At 39.5% G+C, this 12003-nt stretch overlaps 1 protein-coding gene across 1 annotated transcript; it reads right to left on the bottom strand.

Moving 5' to 3' along the window:
• Window positions 1–3022: 3022 nt before the first annotated feature.
• On the bottom strand, window positions 3023–6031 carry cdk5r2b (cyclin-dependent kinase 5, regulatory subunit 2b (p39)). Its single transcript, XM_034885622.1, has one exon. It carries the CDS (start codon window positions 5710–5712, stop codon window positions 4834–4836), a length of 879 nt encoding a protein of 292 aa, XP_034741513.1. The 5' UTR covers window positions 5713–6031; the 3' UTR covers window positions 3023–4833.
• Between the last annotated feature and the right edge of the window lie 5972 nt (window positions 6032–12003).

The raw sequence follows: 12003 nt of genomic DNA, 5'->3' as shown, positions 1-12003 counted from the left end.
AGGGAGAGAGAGAGAGAGAGAGAGAGAGAGAGAGACTCACAGACAGGTCTGAGACTGCAGCAGATTCTAACCAATCACATGAAGGAAACCTTCAGCCCATGTGGCTTATTCACAAAAAAACAGGAGGAAACCCTACTCATTTCAGTTCCACTTGCTGAGAAAGCATATCGTGTCATCAATGTATCCATGCTGTAAGCTAAGGAAGCTTCTAAGACCTCCTAATTTGTTACATTTTAAAGTAAAGTGTTTATTCAAATAAAGTATGTGTTAATTTTGCATGTCCCTGAAAATCATTATAGAAAATAAAATTCCTGCAAAAAGAAACGTGTGTTGATGCTGAAATGCATTTTAATAACATTGTTGGCAAAGCAGAAATGCTAAACTAATTGCTTGGAATACTTGATGTAACACTGCAGACATCAGGACTCAAACCCCCCATCCTCACAGCTCCCACATGGAGTGTTCACTGTTACCACGCTGCCACCAAGCATTCTGGTGAGGCAGGCATCCACTGCAACACTAAAATAGTTCAGGCTGCACTTGTTTAACTAAATCTCAGCTCCCAAAAAACCTTGGTTGGAATGATGAAATGTTATGGGTTGCAGAGATGGCAAAACACTTACTTCCTGAGAAGATACTCAGGTAAAAGTAGAAATACTGATTTAACTTCTTCCCCCATGTAAAAGTAACAACGTACAGGCTTGGAAATTTGCTTAAAGTATTAAGTAAAAGTAGCCTTGCAAATAAATTGATTTTGCATTTTTTATGCAAAGCTACCTGGACCACACAAATGATATTAGAGAGCAAGCTGAGAAACTTCAGTGGACATGGAGAAAAGGTTTTTTACATGCCATTTAATACATTTTAAATGGATGTCTGTCAATAGGCCTAAAACACCCCATATATGATAATTGGGACAGAGACTGGGACTCCAGGTCAACAAGATTCTGACTGAGCAGCAAGATATGAATTCAAGTGTGATTCTGTGAGAATTCACAGATTTTAACTTTTTAATCTTCCCCTTAACATTTAAAGGAATCTACATGTATGTGTGTGTGCTCACATATGGCTTCTGGAAAGAAAATAAAGGATAAAATTCAAATTACTAAACATTCATTAATCAAGAAGTTTCCCATAGTTTTAGAGTTGGACCACTAGATGGCAAATTGTAGTGGTGTGTCAAGTGCAACATATATAATTCCCATCCAGTTAGACTGAATTCAGTGTTGAAGATGCGGAGAATTATACAGGTAACTCCACTGAAATGATTTGAAACTCCAGTGACAAGCCAATTTAGCAAAATGTAAGAAGTAGAAAGTACCAATATTTGTGTTAAAAATGTAAGGAGTAACATGGTGTCTCATGGCGGCGGGCTAACATGTTAAAGCAAAACATGAAACATGGTTGAGAAAGCTCTTTGGGTAATGTAGTCAATTGTTATAAAACCAGTTTAAAATTCCAAAATTCCAGAAGAAGACTTCTCTGTGGACGCTTGGCTCAGACAGCAAGGAATCCTCATAATTTTCCATCAAATTATCAAAGGTATTAGCTAAAAGGGTTATATCTTAGGTGTCATCTAAATACTAAAATGTGTCTATGTCAGTGTGTGTGTGCATGCATATAAAAGTTGGAAAACTCATACTTTTTGAAAGATATGGGCCATTTTAACATGTAGTAGTATCAAAAGCTGCTGTAGTATTAATAGATGGATATTAATCCGGCAACCCTTGGTTCCCCAAGGTACTCGCTGACTTATCTTGTAAAAATGTGTTGATAAAAATCTATATTTTAAAATGTATAGATTCTGTACAAAAGAAGTAGAATAATAATGTGCAAGACCAGATTCCTCCTACCATATTTCTGTTTTACAACTCACTTTTCTTAGGCTAGGCATCTAACAGTAGAAAATGTTCCCATTTTAGCATGTGGCCCCGTTTAGAATACCCAGGGCACAGACAGGATACCAAAATATCCGTTATGTGTGTCAGCTTTCTTCACTGTGCTCCGTGTGCAAAACAGGTAAATCATATCTGGGATGAAATGCAAATCTGCCATTTGCTTTAGACCCATAACCTTGTAAAGATACAAAACCTCCAGAAAATTGTATTTTTATTTTTTTTTTAGATTATGTTTTGGGGCTTTTCTGTTTGTTCAGTGGATGGACAGGAAATGGGAAGAGAAAGAGAGGGGATGACACGCAGCAAAGAGCCGCAGGTTGGACTCCAACCCAGGCCGCTGCAAAGGACTCACCCAGCGTGGGGCGCATGCTTTTGGACTGCCCCCAGAAAATTGTATCTTTGTCCCAGTATCTGTAAACGCAAGCTTAGATATCTTTTGAATTTTAAATTTCATGGCAACCAATGAAGTCTCATCCGAGTAAGCTTATTGGTAAGCTTCTATTACATAACCATGTCTCAAGGCTTTCCTGTTTATCAACAGATTAGTGCCGGGGATAAGAGGCCCTCCAAGTTAGAGATGGTTTGCTCCCACACACACCCACACACACATACACACACACACACACACACAAACACACACACACACAGGCATTAAAACAGTGTTAAAGCGCCCATATTCTGCTCATTTTCAGGTTCATAATTGTATTTCAAGGTTTTACCAGAATAGGTTTGTATGGTTTCATTTTCAAAAAACACCACATTTTTGTTGTACCGCACATTGCTGTAGATCCTTTTTTCACTCTGTGTGTTGGGGTCTCTGTTTTAGCTACAGAGTGAGACATCTCACTTATACACTATCTTTGTTGGGAGTCTTACATGCGCAGTAGCTAGGTAAGATCACATCAGCTAGATAACTCTTTCTCCAACTTTGGTCAGTCCAAGGCAGGATTAGGAGACTGAAGGCAGAGAACATTCTGGAACGGTATCTCACTCAAAACAGCACAGATCATTTTTCTTCCAAGTTTGTATGCGTGTGGAAGCATCAGAGACACGAAATAACACCCCAAATCCCCCACAATATGTACACTTTAAATCAGCAAAACAATGTGAGAGAGACACAAAAGCCTACAGAGGTTTGGATTTATTTCACGATGTTTACCACAAACAATTACTGTACTGACCTTTTAATAACATGTATAGATAGTGAATGCAACTGTGGTGCAGCCACAGACAACACACACATCTAAACATCACATTCCATAGCTGACATACAGGAAAAACCGTAGAGTGAGCCTTAGTGACATTAACTGCAAAATGTAATGGCGAACACTCCAGTCCGTGGTAGGAAACACTGGTACACGACCATCATGTTATACCACTGTGCAAAACATCAAGGTTTGTTCACAGCTGTGCAAAATAGCAGCATTATATTCTACATTCCAAGCAATGGTTTCACAACACAACATCACAATGGCTACTTTGAAGCATAATACTGAATAACTGTCCAGGTTGCCCTAAAAGCATGGCTTCAGAGTTGCAGTCAAATCACATTTAGCTTATACAAACTGCAAAATGTGTGGAAATGACTAGTCACTGAACAATGACACCTTCACATTCAATATTTACATTATGAGGAAGCGTCCTTTAAACCCAGTCAAAATGAGGATCACGACACATTTACAGAGCATGGCAAAAAATACCATTTGACCTTAATGCTCTATTTGTTTTTTGTCATGCTTGAACTGCAGCATATGCAGTCAGCTTCAAAAACAGGCAGATACAAATTAAACAAAGAGCGCATCTAAAATGAAGGATATGTACATGTAAACCACATAGTTTCAGGCCAAGAGTATTTGGTAGTTGGCACATATGAGATTTTTCAAAAATCTCTTGAAAAACTTTACATTCCATTTAGTCTCTAGTCATGCTGACCTCTGCAATGTATTGAAAAAAATACACATATGGGCCTTGGGTTGAATAAGCAAATACTCTTGCTGTGGGGCCATATATGGTAATATTTAGGGCAGTTTATCACATTCCAGGAGGAAAATACTGCCTCTAACTATGTCTGCCAGCATTGTCATGTTATATTATATTATATCATATCATAATATATTACATATCCTCGAACCAACGGTCGAAATCAAGGTGGTTGGCGAAAAAAGTTATTTTAATTCAAAGTGAGGTGGTTTATTTGAACACAACAGGAGTAAGAAATAGATACATGCTATGAAGCCATATGCAGCATGATGCTTTTCAGCAGAAGATGGAGACTTGCTTTTCTACCTCTTTTATAGAGGGACTATCTACATAAGGAGGCCTGACATGTTTTGTCCCCTTAAAGGAACATACTTCTTATATCTGTTGCCTGTTGAACAGCTTACCTATCAGCTGGTTGAGAATCTAAAAAAGCAATATTACAAGGTTTGGGTTTAATGTGCCGATCGTGTATTGTTCTGACTCTGATCCTCGTAAGCCAGCTCGGCTCGGTTTTGACGATGCGACTCTGATAGAAGGGAGCGGAGGAGAAACGGTAGCACAGGTCAGCACCTCGGACAGCTCCGCCTCCCGACTTCTCACAAGCACACAGATCTGTTCTGGTCCCGCCTCAAACCTGCACCTCATTGCGACATCCATTTACTTTACACTCAGAGAGTGGCCTAATCATGAATGAAACGGGGGTGTCACTTTATACTACGAAGTCAATCCCTGCGTCACTCAAGAGACAAGACAAAATAGGACAATATTACCATTGGCATGCATTTATAGAAACCTCCTACACTGTATCCTAAACACACCGAAGCTGTAACATCATTCTAGAGATATTCAGCCCAGACGTGAGAAGCCTTCAACGTTGGCCTTTACATTCAAAACCAATGCTGTTTGATTTGCACCTAGTCTTTAAAAAAAAAAAAAGCACAAGTGTTTTTCGTTCTCAGCGGTCCAGGTTTGCCTCGCACGTGTCTCGTTGGTTTTTGAGGTCTTGGAAGACCTCGGTGAAAAACTGCGGGTCTGCATTCAGCTGCAGCATTTTGGCACTCAGCCTGTTGATGATCCGGAGCGACGTCTCCCAGAAAACGTCCTTGTTCGATTCGATCATGAACGGCTTGAGCGGGTAGGAGATCTCGTTGCCCATGTAGGAGTATGCAAGGTAGAGGCAAGTCTGAAAGGTGCCCTGCAGCTCGGCCTTGCTGTCGATGCTGTCCGATATCGTGTCTTCGCACAGCAGGTACACGAACACCACGTTAGCCGGCGTGATGAAGCCTAGGTCTTGCCAGCCCTGGAGCAACAGAGTCCGATCGATGTTTCGAAACCAGATGACCACATCTCCGCTGTTCAGCTCTTTCAGTTTAAAACACCTGCGGCACATGAAGTCCCCTAAACAGTGGAGCAGCTCCCCGGTTGAAGCCTGGATAACTATCCGCCTCGGTGACACCAGAGACACGCTGCTGGGTTGCTTCTGGACCGCGGAGGGCTTCCCGTTTTGGACGACAGCATCTTGGGGGACTGTGGGCACCGGGACCGGGATCGGCGCTTTGGATTTCTTCTCTTCGGTTTGGTGGGTCTTCCTGGTATTTTCGCTGTTAAGCTGATCCACTCGGCCGGACGGGATCTCGCAGGCGGGGATCGGATTCGGGGTCACTTTCTTGGCACTCTTTTTTGCGGGATTTGCCACCAGCTTCTTCCAGGAGATGGAGACGAACATTGAAGGCCGCTTGAGACTCTTGTCGTTTTTGTGTGCCTCTCCTGCGAGCTTTGCGTCCATAATAGATGACTTTTTCGTCGCCTGAGATATGGACAGCACGGTCCCCATGTCTGCGATCAGGAGAGAGCAGCGGGGGTATGGATGCTGCTGCAACTTCAACGCAGTCTTCTGCAGGGTGAGAGGCGGCGAAGAACAGTCACGACAACGACTGATTCTCCATTTACACGTCTGGTTGCTCCGGGTCTGATGGCTCCTGGGCGGCAGAAGACGAAGATGGAGCTGCTTTTATTAAGACTTGTATTCCAACAGACGCTCTGTCAGTGGCAGGGCACGCTGCGACACAATCCTATGGCTGCAGCATAAATGGAGATTAGTCACCCTGCATTAAGTCATGGATTTAAAGAACCCAGCAAGTGCAGCCCCTGACTGACAGCCGAGCCAGCCAATGAGAAAGCCAATCAATGATCCAATCACTAGAGTCTTTGTCTATTGCTCTGGGTCTAGGTTTTCTATTGATAGCCTATATAGGTTACAGTTAAGACGCACTATAAAAGCCACTAGATCAGTTTTGAAAACCAGTGCTATCTATAACTTTGTTTTCTTTAATCTCATCAGCAGTCAGCCAAGTAGGTCCTTACACTGACTAGCTACGATGAAAGATGTGGGGCATAGCCCTATTCACTCCCATTTACATCACAAAAGCACCCCTAAATTTAAATGAATGACTGGTTTAATCTACCTGTGAAGTGGTGGGGACATTCTGCTTGAAATGTTGATCAATCAGTTACATTCAAGGTCAACTTGTTAACATTTCCATATTTCCATATTTCCCATCTATTAAAAGATAAGCATCAGAAGCAGATAACTGCTGCAGAGACTGAGATTAGTTGGAACAGTATTGAGGTGCAATGCCCTCTTTTTCCTCCTGGTATAACTCTAAAACATGGCAGCCATTAATTAAACTAAATTGCTCTACTCACTGGTTTTGTTTACATAGTGATCTGTCCATAAAAAGCAATGCACAAACAACTACATATTCTTAACCTCACCATAAAATCATCCGGTAAACAAGTTGAGAAATCAAACTAGGGTTTTCAAATTTTATTTGAAAACTGGTTTTACCATTTGAAACCACAAAAAACACTCATATGTTTCAAATATCCCCTTTGGCTAGGGGGTTATTGTTGGGGCTACCAGGCTTGCCTTACAAAGCTTTTATTATTATGACTGACATAACAACAAAGCATGTTGGTTTACCATGGAACCCCTGCTGATGTGCTTCAGTAGGGATTTCACAGGTCAGAGTTTTAATCCTACACAGAGCCACTGTAAAATCACAAGCATGTCTCAGGACACTCCACAGGTGATCCAATTACCCTAGGCAGAACTGGCCACCCTCCACTAAGTTTCCTCTGGAAGTTGAAATACAAATAGCACTGAAGGTCTTCAGATGGGGCTTTGCCATTCAGAAGGACTGTGTGATAAATACCTGTCAGTGCCCCCATTGGGTGTCCTTCTTCTTCCTTCTCCCATTTTGCCTTTTTTTTAAATGCCAACTATCAGTTCTATTTAAATATTTTCTGTGTAGTTGCTCCATAGATATTGATATTAAATGTCTGTAATGGTCTGTGTATTTAATAATGTCAACCCTGAGTGTTTTTACAGGATACATTTTTTATGTACATAGAAAGACATGCGAGAGATATCCAATAAGTTTTTATAACATTTTTTTCTTCCTTTTTATTTTTCCAAAGTCATGAATATATGCAGTTTAACTGAATTCCTGGCATGACCCACTTGTATTTGATCTCTTGTCAGATTGGATAGTGGAGAACTGAAGGGATGCAATGCAGTTAAATTATTCTACAAAGTATAAGTAAAAGGTAAGAGAGGATCCAGTTAAATGTCCAAGGCTATTATTTATAAAACGACATTTCATCTAATAAATATGCATGTTATAAAGTACATGGGTTAATAGGTTAAGTTGCAGAAAGAACAAAGTATAGGTGTCACAATAGTCCTTTACTGATTGGAAATGAATGTCACATTATGTTGGGATTTTGTTGCTCTGATTTGCACAAGACAGAAACCAATTAAATAATTTGCACATTCCTCCACTTTCCCTCCACCCAGCATTGTCTTCATCGTCAAGGTCGTCATCATCAGCATGATCTAATTATCATCAACTCTATCTTTTATCACAATGATGATCAAACTCAACACAGGCCTGACCGTCACCGTCAGTTAGCTGTCCGTCATACCTGTTAAAATTGTCAACCCAATGAGATAAAAGACTGAAGTAGGAAGGTAATTTAAAGCAAAATTTGTAAATTTAGATGAAAGACGGTAATGTCCGCAAACTGTAAAGGTCTACCCATTTCACACACACACACACATACGTTTGATCATGCCATCGTTTGATCCAACACTACATAAATCAGACGGTGATCAAAAGAAACTCTTTCATTACAAATCAAACAAAATGCAACAGGATGTTACTGAGGAATAATCTCAATGGATGTATTAAACATGCAACATCAATCTTTCTGGCACAAACATGTATTATGACTAAAGCATCCCAAAGAAAAATGTCTGCGTCTAATCATGCGGTTAAGGTTACCGACTACTTGGTGAAGTCATGGGAAAGCTAATTGTTCACCTTTCTGTGTCTGAGTTTTTTTGCTTTCTTAAAACAAGGTTTATTGGTGTTCTGATACACTTTTACATTTCATTATATGTAATGTTTTGAATGCAAAATGAATGCATGTCATGTATAAAGCTTGTAACTTTGACAGCTCTCTTAGTTTCCATAAACAAGTCAGCTCTGTAGTTTTTACAAGCTTAGATCAGTAGCTAAGCTGAAACACTTTTTAAAAATCTAAGAACGATATCGAAACAATCATTCAGCCTTTATTACCTCACGTTTAGACTACCGCAACTCCCTACACACAGGCCTAACCCAAAATCATTTAAACAGACTCCAGTCAATCCCAAAATTATGACCACATAAATCCTGTAAAACAAGAGATATTTTTACTTTCTTGCTTTCAACTCCCCTTGATTAATTTATTTTTTTATTAATGTTTTAATTTCTTTAGGTTTCAGAACCATGAACTGAACTCAATTTTTTCTTATCTTTTTGTATTTGCGAATTCTGTTCCACTGTTTATTCTTTGTTACATTATTTGACTTTACCTTTGCCTAACTATACCTTGCACACTTGATCATGTATTTTAAGGCATATTGATTCTGCCTTCCATGTTCTACCTGTAAAGCACTTTGGGTCAACTATTGTTCATTTAAATGTGCTAAGCAAATAAAATTAATTGACTTGACTAATATTCATGAAAGTGGCCATGTAATTTGGTCATGTAAGACAAAGGCAAAATACATAAACAATGTGAGCATGAATACTAACTAGGACTTTTATCATCTAATTGTGCACTACATCAATGAGATTTTTGTGTGAAGTTCAGGTAAAACGTTTGGACCACTTTCTTTTTACATACTTACTCAAATTAGAGAGACGGAAGGAAAATAGCAGACAGTAATGGGAATTGAGTGACTCATACAGTGATGGAAAAGAGAAATATAGAAGCATTTGGGAAGACCCAAAGAGAAGGTTGGAGGCCAGAGGGAAATTAAAGACATGTATGCAGACAGTTACAGATAACACCTTACTGTACAAGGAATTTTGTGATGGGGTAGCAAAAGTGCCACATAAGTCACATAGGATAAATAATAGGAAAGAAAATATAAGAAAGTAACTCCAGAATTTAACAATCAACTTATACTATACATACATGCAAGGTGTCTAATATCCTTACTATAGATAAGATAAAATAAGAGAGGATAGACTTAATAAATGCAACACTGGGGACATTCCTGTAACACTGTCTCCACTAGCTGTTTTTTTGTTCTAGATGACAACTCTGATTATTCATGTGATCTTAAAGGACCATATGACACACAGAACACCCAGTGCTGTCAACACATCTGAAAACTATGAATTTAATCATATATGTACTACATGAATCTCATCCTGATGTTAAAAGGAATTAAAACATTTTTTTATGATCTGTCTAAACAGTAATTCTCAGGACATTTAGTCAGTCAGAGTGTAAACTGCTTATTTTGAAACGTATCAGCTGTACTGTAAGTCTTCCCTTCCTCACATCTTCTCCTCTTTACCATGCTGCACCATCCTCATACTTTGACTTACATCATGTATGTATCTAATCTAGTATGATTTATGCATATTCCATAACAGCAAAATCAAACTTAACATCTGTGGTATTTTGACTTGGTTTTCAAAATCTACTGCTGATTGAGCTGATGGGAAAAATAGCAAAACATCATCAAAAACGTCAGCTGCTGTGTGCATATTCTGTGTTATGCAAGATGATTAGCCCGGATGGAAAACCAAATGTAGCCCCGCCCACAACATTTGAAGTTCCTATTCTGACTAGCATCTGAGTACAGAAGCTACAAGAAGATAACTAAGTGGAGAACATATAGAAGATTGTTTCCATCCGTTTCCTGCAGCAGGATTTCCTCCTGGTGGCGCTTTTTATCAATGTTTTTACATTTTTCTTACGTTTTTGTCCTTTTTCAACACTACGTAACACTAACTTATTAACTTTAGTTTACAGTTATTTTTGGAATTTTTGGTCAATAAACCTCATTTATAATAAATAAATGTCATATCTGTAAAGTAGTCCTTTGTCCATGAACTGTGTACTTGTTTCTGTCCAGCAGACATGCATCAGAAGAAATTAGCACCTCATCAAAACATTGTAGTTTGAACACATACAATACTGGTATTAAAATTACAACCTATGAATTAAACTACTTATAAATCAGTTTAACCTTTTATGATTAATCCTGAATAGAAGCAGATACATTTCTTTTCAAACAGCCAAACACACTCAACCTGGACATTTGGGGAGGATGAGTAACAGGTTGACCACTGGAGGGCACTCACATGCAGCTGCACATCAACCCAGACTGACTGGAAGAATTTATCATGCTGGTGACATCTCCTGTCAACAGGCGTCTTCACCACCTCATCCTAACATGTAATTACTTCTAGTGAAACCGTGGGGGGACATATCAGGCAGAATAAGGAGTAAAGGTTTCTGAGACCTCTCACTGATATTAGCTTTAGTGACAGAATTATCCTGTCAGCTAATTAAGAGCCTGAAAGCAGAAGGACAGTGGGAGTGAACAGGGAAAAGATAATTCTATCCTTCAAGTCCTTTGTGTTTTATTGTGGCACAAGGTTGGGATTTAAAACCATGTGCACATGGGTGTGTGCATGGAAAATGTACACAATGTTGGAAATTACAGCAATGGTATGATTGAAAAAACTGCTTTAGTACACATTTATTAACATAGTCACAATTTTAACACATTGTCAGAGTATAAGGGGAAAGCAACTCATAAAGCATTTCAGTATAACCCAGATTAACTTGACTAACAAAAGTCAGTCAAAAGTTAGTCACTGAGCAACAATGAGCACAACTTAAGAGTGGTTTATCATGAAGAGTTTCTTATGTGTACCTCCTGAATAAATGTTTATAGGCCAGAAAAAGATAAATCACTCCATATACATTTACAGAAATGAATCAGAAGAACATTTTTTCTTGTTGTTGAGAAGTTGAAGATGTTTATTTTAGCACGCCCTCAGAATTTTATGAAACATCTGTTATCAAATAATTTCTTTTTAATCTGCACAAATAATTAGTACGGTAAATTAAACAGGAAATATGTTTTCTGACTGCTGCCTCTTGAAAGCATTCTGTCTGTGTGTGTGTCTCTGTGTGTGTGTGTGTGTGTGTGAGTGTGTGTGCCTTTGTGCATGCATGTGTGTGCATGTGTGTTTGCTATGTGGTAGATCAAACGGTAGAAAAGGGATTGGGTGTCGTGTCTTATCGCAAATGTGTCTGTCAAAGCCGGTGGGAGGGATTAGCATGGCTGACACAGGCAGGTGGAGACAAAATGCAATCTAGAGAGGACAGAGTGAGAGAGAGGCAGGTGGGATCACACGGACACACACAGAGACAGACAGACAGACACACACACATATACACACAGGCAGGTGGGTCATTGTGACAGTCACAGAATTGTAAAAGAGCTGCCTCTTCTCCTCTTCTGCAGCTGCGTGACCATGGAGTTGCTGATAACACACACACACACACACACACACACACACACACACACACACACACACACACACACACGCACACACACACACACACACTGACCAGATATTCATTCACGTATTTTCCCGTCCATGACAAAGCAGGATTGTTAACCCCACTGAATGGGGCACTTCATATTTCATTAAGAGTTTTCCTCAAATTGAGAAATGTGACACTGACACACACTAAGAATGAA

This window comes from Etheostoma cragini, chromosome 11 (assembly GCF_013103735.1).
Source record: "Etheostoma cragini isolate CJK2018 chromosome 11, CSU_Ecrag_1.0, whole genome shotgun sequence".
NCBI lineage: Eukaryota > Metazoa > Chordata > Actinopteri > Perciformes > Percidae > Etheostoma > Etheostoma cragini.
Note: the sequence above shows the minus strand (reverse complement) of the source record. Positions and strands in the feature narration are given on the sequence as shown.